This window comes from Mus caroli, chromosome 15 (assembly GCF_900094665.2).
Source record: "Mus caroli chromosome 15, CAROLI_EIJ_v1.1, whole genome shotgun sequence".
NCBI lineage: Eukaryota > Metazoa > Chordata > Mammalia > Rodentia > Muridae > Mus > Mus caroli.
Genome location: NC_034584.1, coordinates 68,141,947 through 68,168,786, shown reverse-complemented (window position 1 = coordinate 68,168,786; position 26,840 = coordinate 68,141,947). Strand labels below are relative to the sequence as shown.

General features: G+C 51.5%; 1 protein-coding gene across 7 annotated transcripts in view; it reads left to right on the top strand.

Moving 5' to 3' along the window:
* The window catches only part of LOC110310900 (maestro heat-like repeat family member 5), a 30,448-nt gene extending 4,078 nt beyond the window's left edge, over nucleotides 1-26,370 (top strand). For 4 of the 7 annotated variants that reach the window (XM_021184058.2, XM_021184057.1, XM_021184059.1 and 1 more), the window contains 26 exons: nucleotides 890-1,025; nucleotides 3,064-3,212; nucleotides 4,190-4,282; nucleotides 4,488-4,604; nucleotides 4,843-4,962; nucleotides 5,542-5,688; nucleotides 6,182-6,304; nucleotides 6,399-6,475; nucleotides 7,034-7,169; nucleotides 7,812-7,907; nucleotides 11,104-11,208; nucleotides 15,905-16,040; nucleotides 16,118-16,212; nucleotides 17,300-17,449; nucleotides 17,902-18,056; nucleotides 18,987-19,131; nucleotides 20,332-20,516; nucleotides 20,722-20,859; nucleotides 21,030-21,141; nucleotides 21,345-21,488; nucleotides 21,996-22,172; nucleotides 22,589-22,744; nucleotides 24,171-24,293; nucleotides 25,631-25,733; nucleotides 25,929-26,003; nucleotides 26,193-26,370. In XM_021184058.2, the coding sequence (XP_021039717.1) occupies nucleotides 938-1,025; nucleotides 3,064-3,212; nucleotides 4,190-4,282; nucleotides 4,488-4,604; nucleotides 4,843-4,962; nucleotides 5,542-5,688; nucleotides 6,182-6,304; nucleotides 6,399-6,475; nucleotides 7,034-7,169; nucleotides 7,812-7,907; nucleotides 11,104-11,208; nucleotides 15,905-16,040; nucleotides 16,118-16,212; nucleotides 17,300-17,449; nucleotides 17,902-18,056; nucleotides 18,987-19,131; nucleotides 20,332-20,516; nucleotides 20,722-20,859; nucleotides 21,030-21,141; nucleotides 21,345-21,488; nucleotides 21,996-22,172; nucleotides 22,589-22,744; nucleotides 24,171-24,293; nucleotides 25,631-25,733; nucleotides 25,929-26,003; nucleotides 26,193-26,293 (3,246 nt within the window). In that variant the 5' untranslated portion in view covers nucleotides 890-937 and the 3' untranslated portion in view covers nucleotides 26,294-26,370. The remainder of the gene's footprint in view (nucleotides 1-889; nucleotides 1,026-3,063; nucleotides 3,213-4,189; nucleotides 4,283-4,487; nucleotides 4,605-4,842; nucleotides 4,963-5,541; nucleotides 5,689-6,181; nucleotides 6,305-6,398; nucleotides 6,476-7,033; nucleotides 7,170-7,811; nucleotides 7,908-11,103; nucleotides 11,209-15,904; nucleotides 16,041-16,117; nucleotides 16,213-17,299; nucleotides 17,450-17,901; nucleotides 18,057-18,986; nucleotides 19,132-20,331; nucleotides 20,517-20,721; nucleotides 20,860-21,029; nucleotides 21,142-21,344; nucleotides 21,489-21,995; nucleotides 22,173-22,588; nucleotides 22,745-24,170; nucleotides 24,294-25,630; nucleotides 25,734-25,928; nucleotides 26,004-26,192) is intronic. The other 3 variants (XM_021184062.1, XM_021184063.1, XM_021184061.1) reach the window with 3 other exon arrangements.
* The last annotated feature ends 470 nt before the right edge of the window (nucleotides 26,371-26,840 follow it).

Below are 26,840 nucleotides of genomic sequence, written 5' to 3'. Positions count from 1 at the left end.
CTCAGAGTTCTGAGATGTCCCAAGCATGGGGTGAATCTGTAGCCAATACCTGCAACCAGACACTCTAGACTGTGGGCCTTAAGGCAGCCTTGGTGACACATAGAGTCCCCAGATCCCTGCACCATAAGGTACATTTATTTTAACAAGGAGAACATCTGAAGCCTATGTGTGGGTAGGATGGCTGGTTCACAGAGAAGGATCCAAGTTCTGGGGATGCCTGAAGAAAGGATTGACAGGGTAAAGGCTGCAGAGTGGGATCAGAGACCCCACCACACCCATGTTAAGTAGCTGTCTTAAAGCTGTCTTAGTCACTGTTCTATTGCTGTGAAGAGACACCATGACCAAGGCAACTCATTTGACGAGGGGCTGGCTTACAGTTTCAGAAATTTAGTCCATTATCATCATGGAGGGAAGCAGGGCTGCGTGCAGGCAGGCCTTAGAGCAGTAGCTGAGAACTTTTCATCCTGATCTATATCGAGAGAGAGAGAGAGAGAGAGAGAGAGAGAGAGAGAGAGAGAGAGAGAGAGAGAGAAGAGAGAGACTGGCATGAGTTTTTCAAAATTCACATTTCCTAAACCTTCTCAAATAGTGCCCCTCCCTGATGACTAAGAACTCAAATATTTGAGCCCATGGGGACCATTCTTATTCACCCTACCTTGTGGACCACCACAGTAGCTGAGCAGAAAAGGCTGGACCAAGGCTTTCTGAACATCACACTGCTGCCTCCAGGACCAACTGTGTTGTCTCTGGAGTAAATAAGGGGGACCCAGAAGATGCTTGAGTTGATCAAGAGAAAGGGGGTTAGGAAGGCTTGGGGAGGTTGAGAGTCTCTGTGGTCCTGTTCTGTCTCCAAGGTAGGTAAGAGATATGGATATCCTGTCCTTGCCAGGTCCTGTCTTCCAAAGAATCATTGGTTCCATTTTGGCTATGCTTGACGATGGCTCCTGCCAGCTCCTCAAAAAGATCCTCTCCCCGTAGGAAGATCAGTTGCCCATTGCCCAGGAAGGAGCAGGAGCTGGAGCTTAGTAAGTAGGGTGCAACAGTAAGTGGGAGTTAGGGGGTGGGCACACTGCTGAGGGAGGCCAAAGCCCCTTGGGATGAACAGGGGCTGAGAGCAGGTACTCACATCCGAACAGTGTGTGAATTGAGGGTCATTGAGACCCTGACTTGCTGAAGTAGGGAACTGGGCAGAACCCACTCATTTACATGTCTCCATCCCTAGGAAGGACAACTGAAATGGTGCTACCATTCCTACATCCAAGAAGTTAGGTGGCGTAGACTAGGTACCATTGCCACCCAGATGGATAGGGACCTCACAGTTTCTCTTGTGTTGTTCTTATGGCTCTAGGGGCATAAGGGGTAGCCTGTTAAGAAATAGCTATGCTTACTGAGGGTCTCAGTGCTTGGCAGGTAGATAGGCAAAAGTTTTTACTGCATGGCCAAATGTGTGTGAGCATGAGCGAAGGAATTATTGACTTCCAGTGGGTTGTGCAGTGTCTTGGTTACCAGCTCAACATAGGGTAAGTGATGCCCTCAAATGCCAACAGCAGGACCCTTTCTGCCATAACTGAACAGGGCCAAGACCAAGGCTCAGGTGAGGATCCTGTATAGCACTTCTGGTACCAGGTCCTATAGGTCATGGCTTGCAAAGGTTGAGTCTGACAAGAGCCCTATGATGAGGCAACCCTTGTGTGTGAATCAGAGTGAAGCTTTAGTTCCACTTCCATCATGACTGGCTTTGTATATCATCTTTGTAAAAACAATGGACAATGTACAAGTAACATACAGCCATCAAGAAACCTCTAGGATTTTCCTGTTGGTGAGGAAGGGGACTTTTATACATACATATGTTAGCTCTACATGGTGTTTGCAAAAATACCTGACATAAGCATAGGAGGGCCTATGTGTTTAGGCTCATTTGGTGCACAGTGGGGCTACTTCTGTAGCCATGATCTATGCTAAGCATAACAGCATGGTGGAAAGTCCGGGTGGGCAAAGCTTTTGACCAGATGGTGGCCAAGAAGCAGGGACCAAGAAGACACCCTTCCAGGGGTATTCCAGTGACAACCTTGTTCCATCCAGACTTCATCTCCCAATATCACCACCAACACTGACACCATCAGCAGCAGATAAGTTCACTCACTTAGTGGGTCAGATCCTTCATGACCATAGGGGAGACATCTGTGTGGACCAAGGCTTCAGCCCATGAGTCTTTTGGAGGGACAGATGGAAGCCATAATGGTGTGGCTCTAGACATGCCTTTCTGTTTGCACTTGGAGATAGCTACTGAGAGGGTTTTCAGAGAAGGATTCACTTCTCAGCCACATGTCTGTAGGATGCAACTGTCTTCCCTCACACATTCTTGTCTTTGTCTCACAAGTAGATAGAAAATTACAGCTCCAGGATTCACCTTCCCACCCCATTGATAATGAACGTGCCTCTTTTGGATGTTTATGGCAGTGGGAGCCCTGACTGGCTGGCAAGGTAGAGGCCTCCATGAGTCCACATAGCTCCTACCATAGATGCAGCCAACTCCTTTCCAGCTCTTCCACACTGTAGGGGATGGCCAGGTCCCAGGAAGTCTGTGGCTGATGACTGCGGAAATGCCTGCTCTTTAAGTTCTGTTTAGGCTTATAGAAGACAAACCCCATGCTGATAGTCTATTGAATGCTTACTTGCAGCTTTGTGATTTAAACATGGGCCGAGCTAGCCGTTTCATTACTGAGGCTAGGCTGGAACTATGTCAGTATGTCACTCTAAATGACCTGCAGTTGAGGTCACATTCCTGGCCTCTGTGAAGTCTCTGCTCCCAAGCCAACTGGATGAACCCTAATCCAATGCTGAGCTGGCCACCAGGCCTCCTTGATGCATCCGTGTTGACAGAAGCAAGTCTGCCTCCAGTGTCTGTCCTTTCAGTGTGCCAAGCATGGCCCTGGAAGGGCAGGTGTTAGGTGGCCCCCAAGGTGGTCCTCTGCACCCAGCTCAGGAAGGCTGCTCCTTAGGTCTTGAGGGACCGGTGGATGTGGCTTGTACTGCCCACCTCTGCTTCTGGAACCTCTACAGATAACTTGGATGTGGGGCTCTTGGGGGAGTACTTGAATATCAACCCATCCTGGGAGGACATGGTGGTCAATAAGATCAAGAACATGATGGTCATGGAGCAGGGCCAAGTACTGGACACCATCTGCCACTTCCTAGAGAAGGAAAACCAGGTATGTTCAGAGAGACTGATAGTCCCCACTGGTTGGGAAATTCACGGGGCCTGGGAGGAAGTCAAGGAACTCTGTGGAACCTGTCCCAAGCCACTACGCTGAACTCATCGATGGCCACTCCTGGACTCCCAGAGGTCTTGGTCATCTCTGAAACTCCTAACCCTCTATGGGAAGGTGTTGGCGGGCTTTGGGGAGTTTGGGTGGATGTCTTACTTCCCACCTACTGGTGGAAAGGCACAGAGTCTACCCAGGGTCCCAGGCTGTCAGGGTTGGCCAATGCATTTCCAGGCCCATGACTACTCTGAAAGCCTTCATGGCAGGGTGCTTCAGGACTGTCCACCTGGAACTTTTCTGTCCTCTAATGCCAGCTTGAGGACCACAGACAATGCCAGGAGTGTTTGAGGTCTTGGGATATATGGGGCTATTCCTGGTGCGTGACTATCAAATTAATTTTTATGACCAATATCCCTCAGCTGTTGCCCACTCCCTCTGGGCTAATCAGAGTGGAACATTCTTTGAGGGCTACAGCAGGCCTGTGTGCTTATAGAGGGAGGGTAGGGAGGCTACCAAAGCATTCATAGGCGTAGGGACTGAGAACCTAAGCTCAGGTGAGCAGGGGAAACCATTCAGTCAGAACAGAATGGGCAAATGCCCAGTAGGGTCAATCAACACAGAGGCACAATAACCAGGGACATGCCCAAATGCCAATAGGACTTTCTGTGTCTGCTAAGAATGTCAGCTTCTAAGAGTCTCAGGGCACTACCACAGAGATAGGCACAGCCAGATTTACCTACGATGGAGGCTCTGGCTCCCAGAGGGGCTTTGCCTTTGACTTTTCCCTGCCTATTTAAGAGCAGGCTGTCCTCCATCCTCTCAGGATCCTGGTAGGACTGTATCTGTTCTGCTAGTTCTAAACTCTGTATTACCCTGGAGGTTGGGTAGGGACAGGCAAGGCCTGAGTACCCGTTTTCCCACAGCTCTGGGAAAAGCCAGAGGTCTCATTCTGGAATCCCTCTGTTCAAAAGCTCCTAGAGTTTCTCAACCTGGACCCCAGGAAGGCTACTGATAAGGTCAGTGCCCCACAGGCAAACTGCAGCCGTTTCAGCCCTGTGGAAATGCTTCAGGGAGGTGACCTCCCATGCTTTGTCCCACACAGTGGGACGAGAAAGGGCTCCCTCTTGGGGATGGAGTAGCTCTGACCACACAGCCCTGCCTTGCTCAGATGGGTGTGTTTCTGAGCAGCATTAGCCTGCTCTCCACCCTACCTTGCCACAGGCCTTCTTCTTCCACCTCTACGGCATAATCCTGCGTGAGTGCCCCAGTGTGGAGAAGGTGCAGTGCCACCTGGCCAGCCTCCTGGATTTGTCCCATCAGCACTCCAGACAGCGGGAGGTGGGTTCAGCATATTGTCTTGTGTCTCTATACTAGTCCCCACCCCTCGTGCCCCACTCAACATCACTGTGGTATCATGGTATTGTGGTATTGTCTCACTGCATTGGATACTTCACCTGCTTTCCACCAGCCCAGACCCTGGGAGGCAGCCCTGGTGGAAGAACAGGTCCAAGAGAGCTGGCCGAGGACCTGTGCCGTTCACTTGTGGGCTGCCTCACAAGGGTGCTCTGGTATACAGGGCATTGCACTGGCTGTGGGCCTGGCCTCCACTAGGCACTTGGAGGAGGTGTGGGCCCTGTTGGAGCACCTGGGCCGTACCAAGTTTCTGCAATCAGTTGCTGCGACCGAGGACAGCCAGGTAGGGAGGTCCCGAGTACCGGAGCATGTTGAACAGGACAGCCCTGGGCATAGAGGGTGCCAGCTTACACATACCCATTGGTGACACTAAGACTCTTGCTTGGCCAACTTCCCTTAGGGGCTAGTGTAGGGGACACGGGATGGATGAAAGGTCTACTTTGTGCCCATGCTTCCTAGGAGACCCCCCTCCAAGACCTTAGGAGTGGAAACTATTGAGCTAAGGATCTTGAGCCAAGGAGCCTCCCATGCCATGCCTGGGCCTCAAGTTCTCAGATGTGCCCTAGTAGCTTCACTGAGCAGCTCTTCTTTCCTGGCCAGCATCCCCGTCCCCCCACTCTGCCCCGCCCTCACCCCTGTAACTGTGCTGGGAAGAATCTACAAAGTAATCCCAAAGGAAGAGGGACTCCCTTGATGAGAGGACTAGTGTCAGCCCTAGGCCTGAGCCTATGGAGGAGAGATAGTGATGGCCAGCACCCTAAGTCACTACAGGGGCTTCAACTTTCTCCTTGGCCAGAGGGAGGTGGGGGCCGGGAGGGCTGAGAAGGTGGCACCCTCCAGCCTAGCTGTCACCCACCCACAGCCATCAGACAACCTTCGATGGAAATGGGTCAGCAGCACCTCCCTGTTGTGCTATGGTCAGATAGCCAAGCATACCAAGGAGCAGATCCTGCCCTGGGTGGACAACATCGCCTCGAGGATGGTGTACTACTTCTCCTGCGGCCCCTGTGTGAGGCCTGCCCCACCTCTCCATAGAAAGGCAGGGTGGGTGGGCAGAGCACCTGGATTAACTCACAGAAGCAGTTCTCACGCATGGCATCCCTGGTGTCTGGGGAACAGAGCCCACTCGGGGTCTTCTCCTTGTACTCCTGGGTCCAGTGCTCTGGCAGGCAGGTGACTGGGATAAGACTGTGTATTTCCAGGGTAGTGAGGCTGACCCAAGGGAGAAGGGAACCCTGTACTTAGCTTCCTCAATTGGCAGAGAAGTTGTATGTGTGAGTAAGGTTGCCAAGTAAATGCGTTAGCTCTGTGTACTTGTGTATGAGGGGGTTGTGTATGTTGTATGCGTGTGGTGGGTGCCTGTGCATGTGGTGTGTGTGTGTGTGTGTGTGTTACACACCTTCCTGGTCCCCCGATTAAGGGAGGGGGGCTGCTTGGGTTGTGTGACAGGATTTTAGGGAAGTGTCCCCTGACTTGACCTTTGGGTCATCTATGGGGGACAGGATGAGATCCTGAAGTCCAGCTTCCTCTCTGCGACCATCCTGCTCACCAGATCGCTCCAGGCAGAGTACAGCTCCCAGAGGTACAAGTTCACACAGATACCAGAGCTCATCCAGTGCCTCTTGGTGAGTGGCACTGGGGTCCACACTGGGTACTCCCAAGGACCCAGGGTAACCAGCCAGAGGCAGCTGCCACACTTGCTCTTCCTCTGCCCTCCAGGGCATCCTCCAGAAAGAGCCCAACTCCCTGACCAATTTCTTACGGCAGAAGATCATACTGGTCATCATAGGCCTGAGGTAACTCACTGTCACAGGGCACGGGAAGGGAGATAGGCCAAGTCCTGAGTTTATGGTACAGTCAGTGTGTGAGGGGCTGGGGCCTGGGGCCTGGGAGGTGAGGGGCGTTAGACCAGTGGATTGCTGAGACCTTGCGTATTCTGCCTAAGAGACTACATTTGCTTTCAATCATGGCCAAGATAAATTAACACTGGCAAAACCTAAGCATTGGTCATAATTGCACACTGAACACAGTCCTGAGCATAGACTGGGCCCTAACCCAGGTTATACACGAAGCCTGGCTTTTCACCCTTGGTCCCTGATCTCACTGCTGTCTATATTTGTACATATGCTGACCTACTCATAGTGTTGATTCTGACCCCAGAAAGTGTCTAGGTTTCCCCCAAGCAAGTGCCAATGAATCAGAACAGCTCACCATAACCCGTGTTGTTAGCCCCTGCCATTGCTCTGAGCCAAGACAGTGCTTATTTTCACATTCTAATTGTGCTGACATGTTTTTTTTTCGGGGGCCCCTTGGGCCAGCATTGCACCCTAGCCTGTCACTTTGTTCTCTTGCAGTAACCTGCGGCCCAGATTCAAACCCCTTCTCAAGTCCCAGATCCTGAAGACCTGTCTGCAGAGTGTGATTATGCTTCCTCCTGCCAAGGACTCGAGGAATGACTTATTTTCAGTGGAGCAAGCCTCAGATACCACGGTGATGCCCTGGGCTTAGCATGTCTCCCTCCCAGAGGTGTGGGTTCCTGGTGTTAGGCCAGGGGTTAGCCTTGTCTGGTGATTGGCAGGAAGAGGAGCTCTGTCTGGGTGTAGATCCATCTTGCCTGGAGCACAAGCTCTCTTCAATCTTAGGAAGCCCAGGACCTTCAAGGTTTTCTGCTCAAACAGACCCTGGTCTCAGTGCTGTGCTGGCTCCATGCACAGTCTTCCTGTACTTGGTCCAAAAGCTTACTAACCAACCAACTAACTAACTAAGATGTTTTATTTGTATCTGCTAAGTATTCAGCGGCTGAGACATCAGCCAAAAATCCTCCTTGGGAAAGAGCAGGAAAGAGTGCAGAACAGCAGGCATCAGGAGAGGGGTACAGGAGAGGGGTGAGCCAAGCTGGGGAGGACATACCTGAGGGACCTGTGTGTTTGTTCACACCACCCACACCTCCCCTTAAACCAAACCCTTCAGGAAGCAGGTCTTACTGTTCCAGACACTGTCAGTGTGTGGTCTGGCCTTAAGCTGCCAGAGTTAGACCCAGGAAAGTCAATGATTCTCAGCCCTCGTGGAGGAGCTGGAGAGACCACGAGGTGGCCTGGCTATGCGACACTAGCTAGCCCTGACCTTTGCCAGGTGCTGTACAAGAAGACAGTACGTGCCCTCGACCTTCTTCTCCAGAACTTCATCTCCGAGAACCCAAGCATGGACGAGGTCTGCTTCCTCCTGCAGGTGAGGCTTGTGAGCCAGCCTGGGCTACTATGGGATGGGCAAGTGGGCAGTGTGTGTGTGTGCCTCTGTGTGTGTGCCTCTGTGTCTGTACCTGTGGTGTGAAGAGACAAAATAGATCAAGGTAGGCAGAAAAATGAGAAATATACAAAGGTAGAGATGAGAAAGATAGAGACATCGTCAGAGATATAGCAGAAGGGAAAAAGACATAAAAAACAGAAACATAGACAGATGGACAGAGATAAGGAGTCAGAGCAAGGAAGGGAGAGGGAGCGAGGAGAGGGAGAGGGAAAGAGGAGAGAGAGAGGGAGGAGAGGGAGAGGGAGGAGAGAGAGGCATCACTACCCACTTACCAACTGGAAGCAGGGTCACAATACTCCTTCCTGGCACCCCTTATGGCCTCCCTGTTACCTGTATGGGCTCACCACGTGTCTTACTTAGGGTTTTACTGCTGTGAGCAGACACCATAACCAAGGACACTCTAATAAGCACAACATTTAATTGGGGCTGAGTTAAGGGTTCAGAGATTCAGTCCATTATCAAGGTAGGAGCATGGCAGCATCTAGGCAGACATGGTGCAGGAGTAGCTGAAAGTTCTAATTTTGCATCTGAAGGCTGTTAGCAGAATACTGGCTTCCAGGCAGGTAGGGTGAAGTCCTTAAAGCCTACACCCACAGTGATACACCTACTCCAACAGGACCACACCTTCTAGTAGTGCCACTCTCTGTGCCAAGCATACACAAACCATCACATCACTCTTGAAAAATATTGTGTGGGGGAGTGAAGGGCCTTAGGACTAATACAATTGAGAAATCTCAAGAAGAAGGGCTCCACTGCATGGCCCCATATCCCTCTGCTTTGTTCCATTCTATCCTGGTGGGTGTGGGCAGGCCGGACTTCTCATTGAAGGGTAGCAGGTAGCAGCATCCTTGTCAGCCCTGGGCACCCCACAGGCCAGGAGAACACACTAGCTTCTGCTTTACAGCTAAGGAAATTGGTTTGAGTGGGCCTTGTTGGCCACTGACTCCAAGATGTAAGCCCTGGTCCCACCCTCCCCCTAGCATAGCACCAGAATAAAGCTCTGAAAGGTAGGAGCTATGCTGTTCTTTGACATCAGGTGAGGTTGGGTGTGGATTTCAGCAAGGGGGAGATGGAGGTCAGGGTGGGACTAGAGGCCTAGGCACTCTGAGATTGGCTTCTCTTTATAGCTCTGATGAGTACATCAGAGAATATGAGGGAGGCTGAGCTGAGTCACCAACAGAGTCAGAGTCTAGGTAGGAGTATGGCAGCATCCTTCAATAGTCAGACTATTGAAAATGTCTTTCAATTTGTGGTTGTACCAAGTCAACAATGCCACTGTACGTACCACTAGCCAGAGTTTCATGCTGCCCGGAAGCTTGACCTGATCCCAAGCAGTGACCCCTGGTGACCCATTCTAGTTAGATAGACTTCTCCCTGTCCTAGCCATGCTGAGCGGGAGCTTTGTCAGACCCCCGCCCCCGGGAGGGGTGGGCACATATCAATCATAGTCAGCATATATCCCTGATTGTCTGAGGCTAGTGATAGGATCAGCATCAGGGAACTGGCCCAGAACATAGGACTAAAAAGGAAGGGTCAGGTCACTGGAGCAGTTGGCCCCAGGCATCTGAAAAACTTCTGCTCAGCCCAGTGGCTGTCCCTGAAGCACCCAGGGGAGAAAGGCTCTCCCAAGTGCCAGTTCTGTGTCAGACCCAGTGGTAAGCCACTCACCTACAGAGTTTACCATGAACTCAGGGTTTCCTAAGCATTCGGAAGGTGTCATGTTTCTGCATGGTTTTGAAGTAGTATCTGGTCCTCACCCTGCCCCTCACACAGTCCCTCTCCTAGGCTTGAGGATGATGTGTGTGTGAGGCCTGGCAGCCGGGGGAAAAGGAGACAGCTGAGTCATCAGAGGACTTTGCAGTTTTGTCCCTTCCCCACCCTGAGAGCATGACAGGTTGGCCTGGTATGTGCACCGCAGCTGTGTGACCAACCATGAATATATACCAAAGCCTTAATCCCCAAAGCTCAAGCCTTAGGAGACTTTCCAGTGGCTGAACCTTTGAGATCCAGACCTGGCACAAGACCAGGAACAACATGAGAGCTTTGTGGCCTTATGTGTTCTTTCTGTGTGATATCTGTGGTGACCTTGTCATGCTGTCTATAATAAATGGGCAAACACACCAGAGTGTCCCCAAGTTGTGTACACTGTTCCAGTAAATTCAATGACCCTAAGGAAGGAGTGGCAGGGGAGGTCCCCATGGGTGTGGTAGAACACAGATTTATTGTCCTTTGGTATCTGTTGAAACCTGGTCTCCACTGTGAGGCACTTTAAAGGCTACAAGCCTAAGCTAGTATTGGGAATAAGGCAGAAAACTACATGGCTGAACCCTGGTAGCTGTGTGTGTGTGTGTGTGTGTGTGTGTGTGTGAGAGAGAGAGAGAGAGAGAGAGAGAGAGAGAGAGAGAGAGAGAGAAAGTACTAGGTAGAGATTGTTAGAGCACTAAGTGCTCTAACACTGAGCCCCAGCCCTCCTGTGATGGCCTTTATGAGAGGTGGGGGGGAGCTGGGAAGAAACAGGCACATATGTGTTTCCAGTCTCTGTGATGTGGTGTCCCTTAGCACCTCAGGACTGTAACCAAGGCCATCACCAAGTCCCCCAGAGCATGTGCCATTATAACCAAACAGCTTTGTAAAGTAGTCAGCTTTGAGTATTTTGTTATAGTAATGAAAGGTGGCCTAACATAATTTATAGTGGGTTGGACTGAAACATGAGCCACAGTTGGGGCTTGTGACTGGCTCCGCAGTTGGGGAAGTCTTGGGGACAGAGCCCTTAACCTGTGGGACCTGACATGGCGTGCAGGTTGATAGTATTAAAGTTTAGTTGAATTGAAGGATGCTTGTGTTTATCCTAGGATGTTTTTTAGCTGGTGCTAGCAGAATTGTGTTGGCTGTGAAGAACATGAAGGTTTCTTAGGTTTTCTCTACATCTAAGATGGTCCAAAGCTGTGAGGTACCCCAGAACTGAAGGGGTAGATTGATGGACAGGCAAGGAGGCCAGTGCTCTGGCTGGGTAGCTGTTTCCCTTCCTTCCTGGCAAGCCCTACTCAGGGCTCATCTAGAGCTGGGAGCAATGTGGTCTGTGGGCCCAGGTTCTCACCCTCTGCTCCATTCATCCCAGCACATAGAATACTGGCTGATGTCTGACAAGATCCATGAGCGCAGTCGGGCCGTCCAGTCCATCTACCTGCTTCTGCAATACGTGGTGGACTCTTTGAAGCTTGCTGTGAGTTTCCTATACCCCCAAAACCATGGGGAGCACCTGATGGGGGGAATGAAGGTCAGCATCCAGGGACATGGTCTTGCCATAGCCTGTCTCGGAGCCCTTAGGCTGGGGGCTATGACTATAGCTCAGTGGGGTGGCCTGAGGAAATCCCAAGAACAGAGACCCAACAGAGGGCAGAGACTGGAGGAGTGAAAGGGGTAGGGGCTCTGGGGAAACAGCCTGTTTCCCCAGGAAAGCTGCAGTGTGTCAGGAAGGCTGCAGTGTGGAGGAACACCATGTCTTAAACAGTCCCAGAAATAGCTGATCTGAGAGCCGGGAATGGAGAAGCTGAGAGAAAGAGAGTCACCCTGTCCCTGTGTCCTCCTTCATCTCCAGCTGCTTCACATGGAGGCATGTGGCTTAGATGGGAAGGTCCGAGACAAGCCAAGTTCCTTAGGGCAGTAGGTATCAGCTACCACCCCACGCCTCAAGGAAAACCATAAGCAGGCTTTTCATGGGCCAAGTGTGGGTAGCTCAGCACTGAGAAGAAGGGCTGCAGGATTATATGAAGCCAGCATGAACTATACAGTGAAATCATGTCAGGAAGGAGAGGGGAGAGGAAGAGGAGGGACAAAAGGAAGGAGAGGATAGGGTGACTAATTCAAGCTGAGAACTTTCAGATCTCTAGAAGTCAGACCCTCCTCATAAAGGAAGGGCAGGCAGATTGGTGGTACAGCGTTCAGAAGGCAGAAGCTACCAATGAGATAAAATGAGTGGTGGGGGCATACGTAGCTCAGTTAGTAGAGCAAGTCCAAGGCTGGAGCCCTAACACTACATGAAGTGGGTGTGATGGTGTATGTCTGCCATCGCAGAACTCGGAAGGTGGAGGCAGGGAGGCGAGCCATTCAAGTTTATCCTTGGCTACATATCGAGTTTGAGACCAGCCTGGACTATATGAGACCCCCATCTCCAAACCAAAAATGATAAAATTGACTTCATCAAAATGAGGAACTTTTGTGCACCCGGCAGCCAAAGGACACAGATAGTCATCACAGAGGACTTGTGTCCAGACAAGGTGATCAATTATAAAAAGTAAAAAGCTAGCCAGCCCTTAAAATGGGCAAGCAGATGAAAAAAAAGGGGGGGACATTGCGGAACCCATGAAAATGAATGTGCCCCCACATAACTGGTCAAAAAGGAAATGCAAATAAAACCACACAAGGTACCACTACCCACCCACTGGAAGAGTAAAATTAAGACTGGGAACAGCAAGTGTTGGCCAAGGTGTGGAGTCCCGGAAATGTCTCACCCAGCATGGGGAGTGTAGGATGTTAACACTGCCTGGCAAAAGTTTCCGCAGTTTCTTTGAAAGTTAAATAACACTTATGCCCTACATGCATAGGTCTGATCCTAGCTGCTTACCAGAGAGGAATGAAAAGTTATATCCATAAAAAGGCTTATGCAAGAACACTTATATGGTGTTATTCATACTGGAGCAGATCTGGGAGCCCTGTAGATGTCCAGCAATAATAACAGGCAAGTAACTATGGCAACACCCGCCCAGCCATTCACAGGCCTGAACTGAAGAGATACAGCTGAGAAGCCGAGTGTTGGGTGCTGTGGCTGAAGTATGGAAATTGATGAAGATGTTGGAAGATGAGTTTCGTCAGAGGGAATTATGTCTTTACCTTGAAACTGGCCCCTCTCAGGAATTGGTTACCCCTTGAGAGACCGGAAGTCTCTCTTATCATCCACACGCTGAGCTGGCACGCACTAGTGCCAAGTGTCATCCAGCGCACAGTGAGAGAGGCCCTCTCCAGAAGGCACTACCTAGTGTCTACACTACTGTGAGCTAAATAAACTGCTCTGTCAATCATCCAGCCTCAACTACTCTTACAGCAGCAGAAAGAGGATACAGACGTGGGAACCTATTCAAATTTCCAAAACTATTGAATTTTTCACTTACTTGTAACCTCTCTGTAACTACAATCTTAAATAAAAATTACCATAAAAACTGCTAAACATTCTGTAGTTTGGGTTTTGAAATATTATTGGTTTGAGACTTTATTCTGTAAAATACTCTAAATATTTTGAAATTTAATTTATGAATGGTAGAAGGGGTATTTGTTTGGGGTGGGGGTGTCTGGAAGGAAGGGTGTCCTGCAATCAGACGAGGACCTCCATCAGAGAAAGAGAACGTGGCTTTGTACTAGGGTTTCTCTCTCTCTCTCTCTCTCTCTCTCTCTCTCTCTCTCTCTCTCTCTCTCTGTGTGTGTGTGTGTGTTTAGTGCTGTGTGTGAAGTATCCCTGTATCGGGACAAGTGATGAACTTTGGATATAGACTGTGGATTAGATAACGATGCTGATGTTGAAATAGATTTTTGTGACTGTGACTGTTGCATTTGTCACTAAGTTTCCTGATTAGTATGGACTAGACAGTGGGGGTATTTGAGGTAAAATGCCTGGTGTCCCCTGTCAGAAGAAGGGAGGGGAACGGAGGGATCCAAAGCGAACAGACGGTAGCTAAGGGGAAGCACTGGCCAGAGAGCACACAGGAACCCTGAGCTATTCTTCCATGCTTGAAGTGAAAATTGAAGCTCCAGTATTGAAGATGAAATGGCTTTTAAGGTCCTCCTGCGTGTGCAGTTAGGCCTGACCAAGGTTTGATGCTAGTGAGAGCTTTACCAGAAACTGTGGGTTGGACCTTGTGAAGCTGGCTTTGGGGATCCAGGCTGGGGCAGGCTGGGGCAGGCTGGGGCTGGCTGGGACAGGCCTGGGGCAGTGAGGCCTGTTCTACTCAGGACCTAAGGGTTGGGCCTTAGAGAGGGATGAGAGGACACTGTTCTGTGCTCAGGGTTACACTCAGGGGCTCAGACCCCCCCCCCAGAAGAGAAGGGACAGTCAGGGCAGGTGGAAATGATGCTAAGGAGCCTCATGAGAGAGGACTTGAGTGAGTCTTGGGTTGGTAATGGTGTGTGGTTAGATCCTGGGCACAATACAAGTAGAGACCACAAGAGGTCCTTCTGAATAGGCACCAGCCTAGACACCTAGCACCAGCTGAGGTGGCTGCTGAGTCTGCACTTGGTGTGCTCCCTCCTGGGTGGGGCTGGCTGGCCAGGTGTGTGATGGCTGCTGCACATGCTCAGGCCGCAATGCTAGTCTGGGTGTTGGGATCTGGCAGGTAGCTGAGAGGCTCAGCCTGTGGACTTCAGAAAAAAAGCATCCTATGATACTAGGCTTCCCAGAGTGATGGATTCCCCAATGATACAAAAAAGTCCTAGGCTGACAGTAAGCAGGCTGCTCTGCTCTGTCATCCCCCAAGTCTGGAGCAGAAGCTTCAGAGGACAGCAGTGTGGACCACAGAGGGAGAAAGAGACTCTACAGATCAGGGCTGCTCCCATCCCAAGGCCCCGTCCCCAGTGCTTCACAATCCTCATCAGACCACTTTCCAAACCCACAGACACCACCAGTGTAGAATGCCCCAGCCTGGGATGGCATCAGCTTGGGTGTAACCTACTCGGGCACCAGAGACTTACCAAAGTCAAGCTCCAACAATGTGGCCCTCCAGACCTCATAGGCTGGACATTCAGAGAAGGGAACATGTGCCCTCCCCATCATCTCTGGGAGGACTGCCAGGAGGTCTCTGTCACCACTCGTCTGCACCACTTTGTCTATGGTAAAAGGAACCAAGGAAACATTGCATGGTGTGTGGCTGTGTTCCCGAACTTAAAAGAACACACAAGTGTGAGGGAAGTCGATGATGCTAAGAAACATGCGGCAACCACAAGAAAGAGTTAGAGGGACATTCTAGAACTGCAAAGGAAGCACACATCCGAGATGAAAAGCCACTGGTTCTTTTAACCAACAGCTCAACCAGCACAGAAGAAAACAGAACCGGAACCAGGACAAAGGGACAAGAAAGCCCCGAGGGACAGGACAAAAGCCCAGTGGGTGTGGAACTGTGTGGAATGCAAGCAGGATCCCGGGAGAAATGAGATGACGGAGGCAGAGGAGGTGGTGCTGCCGTGGTGGGAACTGCTCAGTTTGGGCGAGAAAGTACACACCTCCAGATAGGGATATCAAGAAATCCCAAGCAGCACACACTCAAAGGAAAACATCACAGCCCAAATTATTGAAGACCAGTGAGAAACAGGAGAATCCTAAAAGCAGCCAAGAGAAATGAATCTCAAACAACACACATGGATATATGTTGGCAAACACATACACACAGACATATAGGCATGCATAGGCATGCACACACGCACACACAAGACTACACATATCCACACAATCATGCATGTATATATATACCGGCATACATACATGCACATTATCATCATGCAGGTACATATGCACACTCTGGTAAGCCTGCATGCATACTCACGTACTAGCACACACGAGTGCACACACACACACACACACACGCACACGCATGCACATGAACATAATGCACATGCACATATGTGCCTGCAGGCACATATACATATCCACAGGCACACCTGCACACAGTCGCCTGAAGGACCCAGCCTTTTGTTAAAAACAGAAATGCCTTTTCCAGATGAGAAGACAGGTGAGGGAGGTGAAGGTCAAGTGAGACAGGAGCCCCTCTCAAGCCCTAGTCAGTGTGTCTCCTAAAGATGCTGGGGACAGGAGTGGAAGCAAGAATCGTCACAAAACAAGCCAGACCTGGCTTTGCTAATTGCCTCTCTCTCCCCAGAAAGAGGCCGTGCCGTCCATGCTGGGTCACCAAATAGGCATCCTGATTCTGCTGTGGCGGGACAAAGACAAGATCACACAGCAGCATTCTCACTTCTGTGTTTACCTGCTCATGGAGCTTGTTTTTCAGCAGAAGGGTGAGTGGGGCAGGGGCAGGGGTTCGGGAGTAGGGGCAGCGGGGAGAAGCAGCCCTCCTGAGCACAACTGTACACAGGGAAATTGGTGGAGTCTGCGCAGTGGAGTAAGATGAAGCACTTTGAAAGCAACGTGTTTAGAGAGTGGGAGATGAAGCTCTACCACCTGGTGAAGGTGAGCTTACTCAGGCAGGGCCTGGGCCTCTGATGGCCCCAGAGCACAGTGGTTAAATGGTTCCTTCCTTTCCACTCCCAGGCCTGAATAGATGGGGCCTCAGGGTCCCAGGGACCTGAGCAGGCAAGTCAGTTGGGCAGAACCAGGATGGGATGGACTTCTGCTCTTTCCAGGGAAGTTCTCTGTACCTCCCTTCCCAGCAGCCTCTGCTCAGATGGGACCTTTAAACCCACGGGGCAAAGATTCTCGCTTGTATCTCCATCTGGGGACAAGAGAAGCCAGCTTATCCTGTTCTTCTGGGGATACACTGTTCTCAGCACTGCCCCTCCCCATCCTATGTAAGCTTGACGAACATCCGTTCTCTGGACTTTCTGCCACCTCCCTGCACCCCCATAGTTTTCTCAGGCTCCATCTGCCTATTACACTGGATAGAGAAGATCAGAGCTGGGTTTGTGTCAAAGCTCCATCACTGGATGACCCTGGGTCAGTCGTCCCATTTTACTGAGCCTCAGTTGTCTTACCTTCTAAGTGAGGGTCACTTGGGTAGATGGATCCAGCTGCTCCTGAGACTGGCTGGGTCAGAAGCAGTGACACTTTACAGCATCTGGTGTCTCCTGGGCCATGCACTAGGCTGAATCTGTTGTCCTAGTGGCACCCTTCCTAAAAGAAAGCAGGTTGGGTTCCATCCTTAAGAGGTGGTGGGATAGGGAAGCAAGGCAGAGGAGGGCTAGATCTGGGCAGGAGCCGGTCATCATTCCGACACAGTCAGACTCCTTACAAGACTGTTTACCACCATTGTCCCTTGGGAAAGTCTTCAGAGAATAGGCAGCTGAGAGCTTATGGAATGCACACGTACAGCCACGGAGCAATGGCCTCAAGGTGGAGGAACTATACAGTTCATAGCAGCCTGGGGTGAGGGCAGGATGGGGCCTTTGGAACCCTGCAAACCTTTGTCCATAGCTATGACATAAGTATCTGTATACAAGACCATCATTCCCTCTATGGTAAGAGGTTGGAGGAGCCCCTGCCTGGCTTGATTTATTGCTGACCAGAGATTTCCCCCTCCCTGGCCTTTGCCTCTACATAGGTCTTCAAGGAAGACCTGACAGTGGCACAGCACACACAACTGATCCTCACGCTGGTGCACAGTCTAGGCAGTTATAATCATCTCCACTGTGACCTTGCTGCCAAGCTCCTGCTGCTGATCTGTGTGGAGCCTGGCTTCAGGAAGGAACAAGTGAGGCTGGGTGGCTGTGGCTCCCTTCAGACTGTGTGTACATGCTCATGCAAGCAAGCGCCACACCCTCTCATTCACATGCAATCACGGAGACAATGAGTGACCACCCTAGTAGCCCAGGAGTGGTGTCCCAATGAACTTCCGGCCAGGTGGCTTAGTCCAGTAGATTCCCGGCCCATCTTCTGCTGCCTCACGGGTGACCTGTGGGAGAGGGCAGCTCTAAACTGCTGTCCAGTTTGGTTTCACCAACTAAATTGAAAATTCATCCTTGGGCACTGCCAAGCCCCATCCACTTGGGTCCTCTTACAGGGTCAACCACATTGTACCCCTTGGCTTGTTCACCCTACTTTTGTTACAATAGTGATGGCAATGGGGGAGCTGAGCTATAAAGCTAAGTCCTACCAGGAACTTAGAGGGCTTTGCCCCATCTGAAGCTGCATTCCACCTTGCAGATAGCTGAGCTCTTGCAAGGCCTGTTCCAGGAACTGCCGAACATCCAGTCCAAGAGTGTCCAGCAGGCCATAAGTCAGGCCACCTTGGCTCTGGGGACCCAGCATATTCAGGAGGTGGTGGAGGTGATCTTATCCCTATGTCAGCCCTCAGAGAGGTATATCTTCCCTTGACCCAGACACCCCAATGTGGTCCTCATCCAGGCATGTGGTGGTCCACCTTTCTGGGACATAGTTTACTTAGCACACTAGGCAAGAATAGGCATTTGGGGGGTCTGTCTCTTTCTTGACTCTGAGCTATGGCCAGAGGGGCTCTGAAGGTGTTTGGGAATCAAACAGGGTTCTAGCATTGGTGTAGAAACAATCTCAGATTCCCAGTCACCAGAGACTGACCTGTACGCAGAGCCCTAGAGCAGTCAAAGGCTGTGAAGATACACAAAGATGCCCTTCCACCTATCCACAGGTCCCCCCATGGTCCCAGAGCCTCAGTGAGTCTTGATTCCACCTGCCACTCTAGATAGTCTTTCAAGAGGCAGTCTGTTGACCATGAGGCCTTATTAATTCAGAACTTGGCTAGGGGCTGCTGGCAGCAGCAGCATACTCATAAGCCTGTCGGTCCTTAGGTGGCCAGCCATATGCTAAGCACCTCATGAATATATGTATATAGTTGGCAGTGTGGTACATGGCAGGGACACTGGCTGATCTCCCAACACACAGTCTTTGACATGGAGCCAAGTACAACGAGGGACTCATGAGCTCTGCCTGGAGTGGTTCCTGGCTCTGCTAGCTTCCCTCTTCTCTTCAAACTATCTGAGTGGTGAGGGTCAGGGAGACTTGCCCCTACTTCCAAAAAAATAGTCAGGCTATATAAGGCAGCTATTTTTGGGGGGTTCTGGAGAGGCTGAGATTTGTGCAGATATCAAACAGAGCATCATAGAATATAGACCTCAGGGCCCCTCACTTACTACCCACCCCACCACCACCAGGGCTCACTGTCCCACATCCTTCTGATGGCCAGCATTCATAAAGACCTCTCTGCCGTGTTGTGCCCAGTGTTCCCAGTGGTGGCCTGGTCCCTGTCTCATCAGGTGGATCCTACCTCTGTGGAAGGCTCTGGCTGCCAATTACCAAGTGGCCCGTGATGTTATAACTCTACTCTACATAAAGCTGAAACTGCGCCCACCAAGGAGGCTCCTCCAGTCCACATATCGAGCCCGGCTGGTCTCGCTGATGGTGAGCAGCACCCTGTGCAACGTGCCACCAGCATGGTCCCCCAGGGCAGCAGCAGTCTCCAGGGCTTCAATTAACTCCTGGGGTAGGGGTGAGGCAGGCTGTGTCACCTCCAAGGGCCCCACCCTCAGGCCTTTATCACAGTCTGTAGTCATTTGTGGAGGTGGGCAATGCATTTCACTTGTGCTTAGTGAGCCTCTCACCTGGCAGGCATGACCTCAGTAGGTGTCTGAGGCACTCGCTGAGGGACCAGCCAACTGGCTACAGGCCCCTGCTGCTACTCTATATGGATGCCTCATCTTAGACCAGAGCAGAACAGAAAGTCTCACAGTGGGAAGTGGGAGAGAGCCTTGGCTGCCCTGACACAGCTCAGACATAGTGACCATGCACTGGACCACTGTTGGCTGTGGGGACAGGAACAATGAAGAGAGATGGAGGGGTGACAAGAGGCCACCAGGATCTAGGGAAGGCAGGGGGATTCCTGAAGGAGAAGGCAGGGCAGGGGTGGGACATAAGATGGCCAGCACTGATTGGGAGCCAAGGCTAGCTCTTGGACTTCCCCCAAGCTTACCCATTTATTATCTCTGCCCCATGAACTGAGACCCTCATACTCAGGGGAGGACAAAGTAGAACGTTGGGCATGGCACTGTAGGACTGGCTGGGGGATGGTTTAGAGAAAGAGCCAGGGGATTCTACAGCCAAACACAGACCAATTCCAAAGAAACTGGGCTAAATGGGACCAGCCACCAGAAACTCAGAGCCAGGAGAGGCCTTCACCAAAGAGGGTCTGAGAAAGACCTACAGTGGGAAGTGGGAGAGAGCCTTGGCTGCTCTGACACAGCTCAGACACAGTGACCATGCACTGGGCCACTGTTGGCTGTGGGGACAGGAACAATGAAGAGAGATGGAGATGTGCCCACTGGGATGGGTACTTAGAGAGACCCAGCTCATAATAAGGTGAAGCCAAGCCAAGAAAAATAGAGTCAACCTTGTGGAATCCAGGCTGAGCAAAGTCTGGAGCTCAGAGCCCAGTCCCAGAGACCGCAAGGGGTCCTAGTTGAGCCTCAGAGCTAGTGCAAGGATCTTTGGCGATTTATCCAAGGGGTCTTCATGGGAGGCCAGATGAAGGCAGCAAAGCCCAGACTAGAGTGCCTTTGTAGCTGATGTCTCTGCTCAGGGGTCCCTCTCTGTCACCCATCACAGGCTCTGGGCACCATTTATGAGCTCCTCTATACCAAGGAGTACAGGAACACAGTCTGCTGGGCCTTCTCAGGCATCCTTCTGGGCCTCCTCACAGAGCTCTACTACCTGCTGGAGGTGGGCCTAGTGCAAGGCATGTTTGACTACCAGGAAGATGATCTGGGCTCTAAGCCCATCGGGCCCTGCAGGTGAGCCAAGACATCTGTGGCCCCTCCCTTGCACTCACTGAGCATGCTGATGCTACAGACCCAAGAAGGGAAGGATTTTGAGTGGAGGTGGGATGGGTTGGAACAGAGTTCCCAAACTGTCCAGGAGGGAAGAGTCCTGAACAATGAGAGTCTTAGTAGGTAGCAGCTGACAAGTTTCAGGCACCCGTTATTCCACCCTGCCCAGGATCTGCATGGAAGCACTCAAGGGCCTCTTCTGGACCACTGAATACTGGGAAGTGTTTGCTGATGTGAAGCTGATTCAGGGCTGGGAGCTCTTCGGGCAGTTGGAAACTTTCCCAAAGGGAGTGACCCTTTTGGCCAGGTGAGCCCTTGGCTTGGGCACCCTATGCCTGGGAGTGGGTAGAATGGCAGCCCAGCCCACTCTCCATACACTGGATCCTGCACTCCAGACTCAGAATTCTGGGCAGTGCTGAGACCTAGCTGGAGAATGGAGCCCTCTGGGACTCTGTGTCTGCTTCTTACATGTGATAGGGCCATGGCTCACTATAACTGCGAGATCAAGGCTGTCTTGGGGCAGGCTCTCATCTCCCTGAAGAGCAGCGAAGAGCGAGACAACATTGTGGGCATCTGCATCATCACTGAGGTCAGCCTGTCCCCTATCTGCCCCAGTGGACTTCCCTTCCATGGTCTCTGATATAAAACATATATGTCTGACCCTTGTGTGTCAGCTATGCTTGCTGGTAGACATGTTTCTTCAGGTCTCACTTCATTCTCATGGCCTGGGGCAGGCCGATTCCTTGCCAGCTGTGGTTAGCAGGTGGACTGATGGTGCCAACCCCTGCCCAGTTTCTCAACAGCCCAGATGTCTCCCAGCACATGTCTTGGAAGACCATGTACAACTCCCTGAACCTGGGCCTTTCTAGTCGCAACCAGATGGTGCGGGCTATGAGCCTGAAGGGACTGGGCAGCACCCTGATGCACCCTAAAAAGGTGAGGGTGGAGGAACTTGAGAGATATACCCTCTGCCATCCCAGAAAGATCACAGGGAGGGCTAGGCACAAAGGAAGGGTCTGGAAGGATATCTCCTCGAAAGGTGGTAGAGAGACCATCAAACCAGGTTGGCTGTGCTTAATTGTTTCAGATGATAACTTCTGTCAGGTACCTAATATCCTACTCTTTTGAACCTCCCAGAGCAGGCCTGTTCTGATGGTCCTCATGATGTGCTAGAATGCAGCTGCAGATTTAGCCTATTCCAGACACATGGTGTGGTTTTGTCTGTTTTCCTGTCCATCATGTAGGGGAGGTGGGGAGTGGATTTGGGAACAGCCAGCTTTAGCACTCAGACCTCTGCCCCACCTGGACTGACTCAGAGATGGGTAGATCACACCTGAGTAGGGCAGGAGCTCCAGTGTCAGCCCAAAACTATGACCTGCTTCACTGGGGCAGCTGTCAGAAACTGGTCAAGGGCCCTACTGGAGGACGGTGGTCTCCCTGCAGGCAACTCTGCTAAGAATTAAGTTGATGGAGCTGTTGAACAACTTTCTACAACCTGAGTTCAAGGACCCTGCTGGCTTGATGAAGATCATGGGCCACCTCCTGCACTGTCTAAGTGCCCAGGGCATTGGAATTGTCAGCCTCAGGATCGCCCAGCACCTTCTCAGCCTGTTCACAGATGTGAGCTGGGCAGGGTATTTGGGTTGGCAGTACAGGACAAGCAGGGCTGCAGATGGAAATCAGAAACTAGTGCCTGTACTCAGAACCATCCCCAGAACCCACCTGAGAATCAAGATTCCATAGACTGCTACTAGCTGAAGTTTGTGAAGGTACCGAGTCCTGTGCTCAGGATTCTGCCTCCCAAGTTATCAGGACCAATGACTCCATATGAACTCCTCATATTGTGCAATAGGACCCAGTGATTTCAAGGGGTTGAGGAAGGATGAGCGGCCACTGGCTTGTGGGGTTAGGGACAATGACGGCTGGTCCTGAGCTGCACAGGGCCAAAGTGAGGCAACCAGGAGTCATGTGAAGAGAGGGAAGGGAGAAGCCTGGATGGTTGCATGTCTGAGCAGGAGACCTGTCTCCCCTCCCAGGAAAGGGCAGCGGTTCGGGAAGGTGCCATCTTCCTGTTTGGAGATGTCATCCACTATGGTGGCAAGAAGCTTAGGCAGAGCCTCAAGGATGTGGCTTCTCAGGCTACAGTACCCCTCCTCTTCAATATGGCTGACCCCTGCCAAGAAGTAGCTACGGTGAGTGTGCTCCAGCTCAGCTGGGGCAGCTATGAGAGCCAGGCTGAAGGAGAACAGGACTCGAGGGCTCAGCTCTCTCAATGGAGCCCAGAGTGAGGTTAGAGTTCATCTAGGTGACAGAGGACTGGGGCTGGGTTTGTAGGCCAACCCAGTAACCAGAGAAAAGGAGTGGGCTCTATCTTGGTGGTGTTGTCTCAACCACCTGCTTCAGGTTCTTCACTCACATCCCATGGGGCCCTTGGGCTGCCTCTTCTGGCTGAAGACCTCCACACCACCATCTAAAATCAGCTGCAGAAGTCCAGCATCCAGGGACTTTGTACCTCTACTTTCCCACTCCCTGTTGCTGGAATTTCCAACCCCGATAACTCCATATAATAAACACACAATCCAGTTATTATGATTATAAGCTATATGCCTAAATTGGGCAGATCCAATACTATAATAGCTTATTCCCCAGCTATAAGACCCCTTGCTACTTGCCGTTTCTCCTGGCCATATGGTTCTGGTCCATTGATGTTTCCCTCTCCTCTTCTTCCTCCATCCTCTCTCCTTCCTCTCTCGTCCTCTTCTCCTCTCTACCTGCCCTCACTCTCACACCTCCAGTCCCACCTTTCCCCTCCACAGTCCAACCACAGGCTCTAGCTTTTACTGACCAGTTAAAATGGGATGCAGGTTCACATGAGATCACCTGAGTATGTGATGGACTGTTCATTGTGGGCAGCCCCTCTTGAGGAAGCAGAATTAACATCAGAATACAAACAGCATCAGGACAATCCACTGCACTCCCCATCCAGTGGTGTGAGCATGTGCTGAACTTGGAGTGCCTACTTGTACCCTGCCTACCTAGTGGCACTACCCCAAACCAAAGGAACGTTGTGCAACTCTCCTTGAGATGGCCCTGAAATGTTAGCCATGTCATGAGGACCTTGCGTTTTATAGGCCATGCCTTTGCAAGGTACCCTGAGCTCCTGGATCCATCCCCTGCCTCTGTTTCTCCCTAGGGCTAGCCTAGTCTCTATCCACTAGCCACAGGCCAAGCTTAGCCTCTTCTGGCCCTGGAATAAGTTCCCCCAGGCTTCCAAGAGCAAGACTTTATATTTAACAATCCAAATGTAGCCCAGGCCCATATCCACTGTGGGGAGTCAGGTTCCTTCCCAAACATAGACTAAAGCTTCACCCCTCTAAGGCTGGTACTCCAAGCTGGTTTTTTTTCAGAAGGAGGCCGAGGCAGCTCTTCTGCAAGTTCTATGTGAATTAGAACAGGAAAGGCCTGGGCTGGGTGTGAGTTGCCACTTCCTCTGGTGATATGTCCCCTTCAGTGTCCCCAACAGGGGTGGTACTGTTGCAGAGACCTCTCCTTAAGGACTCTCTGGATGAGAGGGATGGTAACGGGTGGGAGCAGAGACACTCTGTTCTCCACTTACAGAAGGCCAGGTTCACGTTCCTGCGCTGTGCCATCTTGTTAAAGTGGGAGTTCCGGAAGGAGCTGTTTGGCAAGCTGGCATGGGGCCAAGGGCTGGGCGCTGCAAATGACATTTTTATCTACATGGTAAGGCCTGGGCACCTTTCCAGGGGAGGGTCTGGGCACAGAGAGGTGTGGTGGCTGCAGGATCACCTCAGACCTTTCTGAGGGGAGGTTGTGAGGAGGGGAGGAGGTCTTGATGGGGAGGGTGTTTAATTACTGGGCTTCTATGAGGAACATTTCCCTCTTCATAATGAAGGAGGGCTGGGAGTCTCCACCATGTGCCCATAGTGTCTGCCTAGTAGGGCCTCTGAGGACACAGTGCACCCTGGTGTTCAAAGTGCATATGTAAGGCAGACATACCTGAGCCTCTGAGCCCATACACTGCAGGGCCCAGGAGTGGGAGACCAGTAGTAAATGGTACCCCTTGATATCTAGTCACCAGTTTATTCTTTGGCCCCAGGAACTTCTGTTCTGCTGGGTCTAGGCTGTCAGGGCCATAATCCCGGACTCTTGAATAGGACCAGAGTCACATGGGCAAGGCAGGACAGGCCTCTCCTCAGTCTTCAGGCTTCAATAGATTCTGGTTCAGCCATTAGGGGCAAGCCTAGAATGGTGGCTGCAAAGATCTCAAGGTGATCTTTGGACAGGGTGGGGATGCTGAGCTCCCGGCCTGCTTATCCATCCCATGCAGTGCACCGTGTGGCACCTTGATGATAGTGACAGTAGAAGCATGGCCCTTGAGAGACCCAGGACTGCAGTCTCCAGCTGTTTCACATTGCCCTAACTTCAAATTTCAGGTGCAGTTAGGGCCCAGGAAACAGGAAAGGTTTATAACCTGTGGCAGGGAGGATATGAGTCTAGACAGTTAGAAATGGAAAGGCCATTGAAGGCCACGGAGCAGCAGAGTCCATAGTGACACAGGCACTGTGTCATGTCTGCAATGCATGATAACGACACCCCAACGTAAGTGCCTAGAGAAACCCCCAAAGGCAGCTTTACTCCCTCAACAGCAGAGAAGATCAGGATACAGAAGTTGCCAGTGACAGGCCTGCCTTTCCTCTTCATGACATAGGCGTTGCAGGGGACCCTGGGGGCTTATGAGTGTGGGATATAAAGCTTTTGGTTTGTGGTGAGATGGCAACCGGGCAGGGATGCACAGAGGCACCCTGGAGGGTGTCCAGGGTGAGGTTGGGAAGAGTCACACATATGGCCGCTCCTGTCCTTGGCATGGACTCCCCTCACTGGATTGAATGAAGTAACTGGGCCATCGCCACCATCTACCCTTGTCCATCCCCTAGGGGACTCAGATGCCCGCCCTCCTCTCTTCCAGGCTCTTGGGGTCCCTCAGGAAAGCCACGCCCCTGAAGTGAGGTAGCACACAGACCTTCAATATGCTCACAGGCCCTCTCTTCTCTCCTCAGCTAGAAAGCAATGTCGGCAACTACCAGCAGTTTCTCAGTCAGGCCTTGAAGTATCTGGACAGTTCCCACATGACAGTGAAGCTGGCAGCCATGAAGTTCATCGGTAGGGACTGACCCAGCAGTCTCGATCCCCATCCCCGGTATCTCCCTGCCTTGGCCGCCACAGTGGATGGTCCTGCGTCCACTGCAGGGACAGTAGTAGATTTGGTTATCGAGGGGGTGGGATGTCCCTGCGGGCCAACGCTCTGTTTTGGTGGACAACGGTTGCTGCTGCTAACCACATCCTTGACTACCCCAGGGGCATTGCTTCAGGACTATTTCAATGACCTATGCATATACTTGAGAAAGAAAGATGTGATCTTCCTTAAGAACTGTGAGCAAGCGGAGCCTCTGTACCCTCGGGGTGGCTGGGGTCTGTCTTGCCTGACACTTGCAGGAGCTTTCTGCGGGGGGAGATGCCTCTCCAGGGTGGGGGGCTTACTTTTCCCTCCAGACTGTGGGTTCACTGGTGCCCTGAGCTCTTCAGTGAGCTCCTGGTGGGACCATGTGGTCTCTGCTGCAGGTTTGGAGGCCCTCCGCCATGACTCGGACTCCAGGACCCGAAGGTTCTACCTAAACTATTGGAATGATGCCGTGGAGCTATCTTATTATGTTCAAGACTAGCTGCACCTGCGATTGTTCTTATTTTTGTCTTTGTTGAGTCCTATCTTTATTAAATGCCTCAGAGTATCTCTGGCCTCTCACCAGACATGTGCCACGCCTGCTTCTCTGCTTAATCTTAATTCCATAGGCTGTCCAGTGGGAAGGGCTCAAGACTCAGAGCTACAGAAGTTACCATAGCATTCCAATAGGCAGCAAGAATTAGGACCTTCAGAGCAGGTGCTGCCACACCCAAGAAGAGTTTAAGACTCCCAGAGCTACCTTCAGCATCCCGTTCCCCAAGCCTCACTTCTTCTCAGCCAGGCTAGTCTGTCCCACGTGCCCACTTGGCCTATTGCCTGCCTTATTCTTCTGCCGGTCTACATCCATCCTGTCCTCGGGTAGGTCTTATGTGAACCTGCTTCGTCACCTACCGCTCTCTTGTGGCCACTGAACCTCTTATATTTGCCAAGGGCCTTTGCTTAGCTTAGCTGACATCTATACCTTGGTGGAACTTCCAGACTTCTGGGGACACCCCTCTCATACTCAGCTTGACTGCTTCGCTGATGCT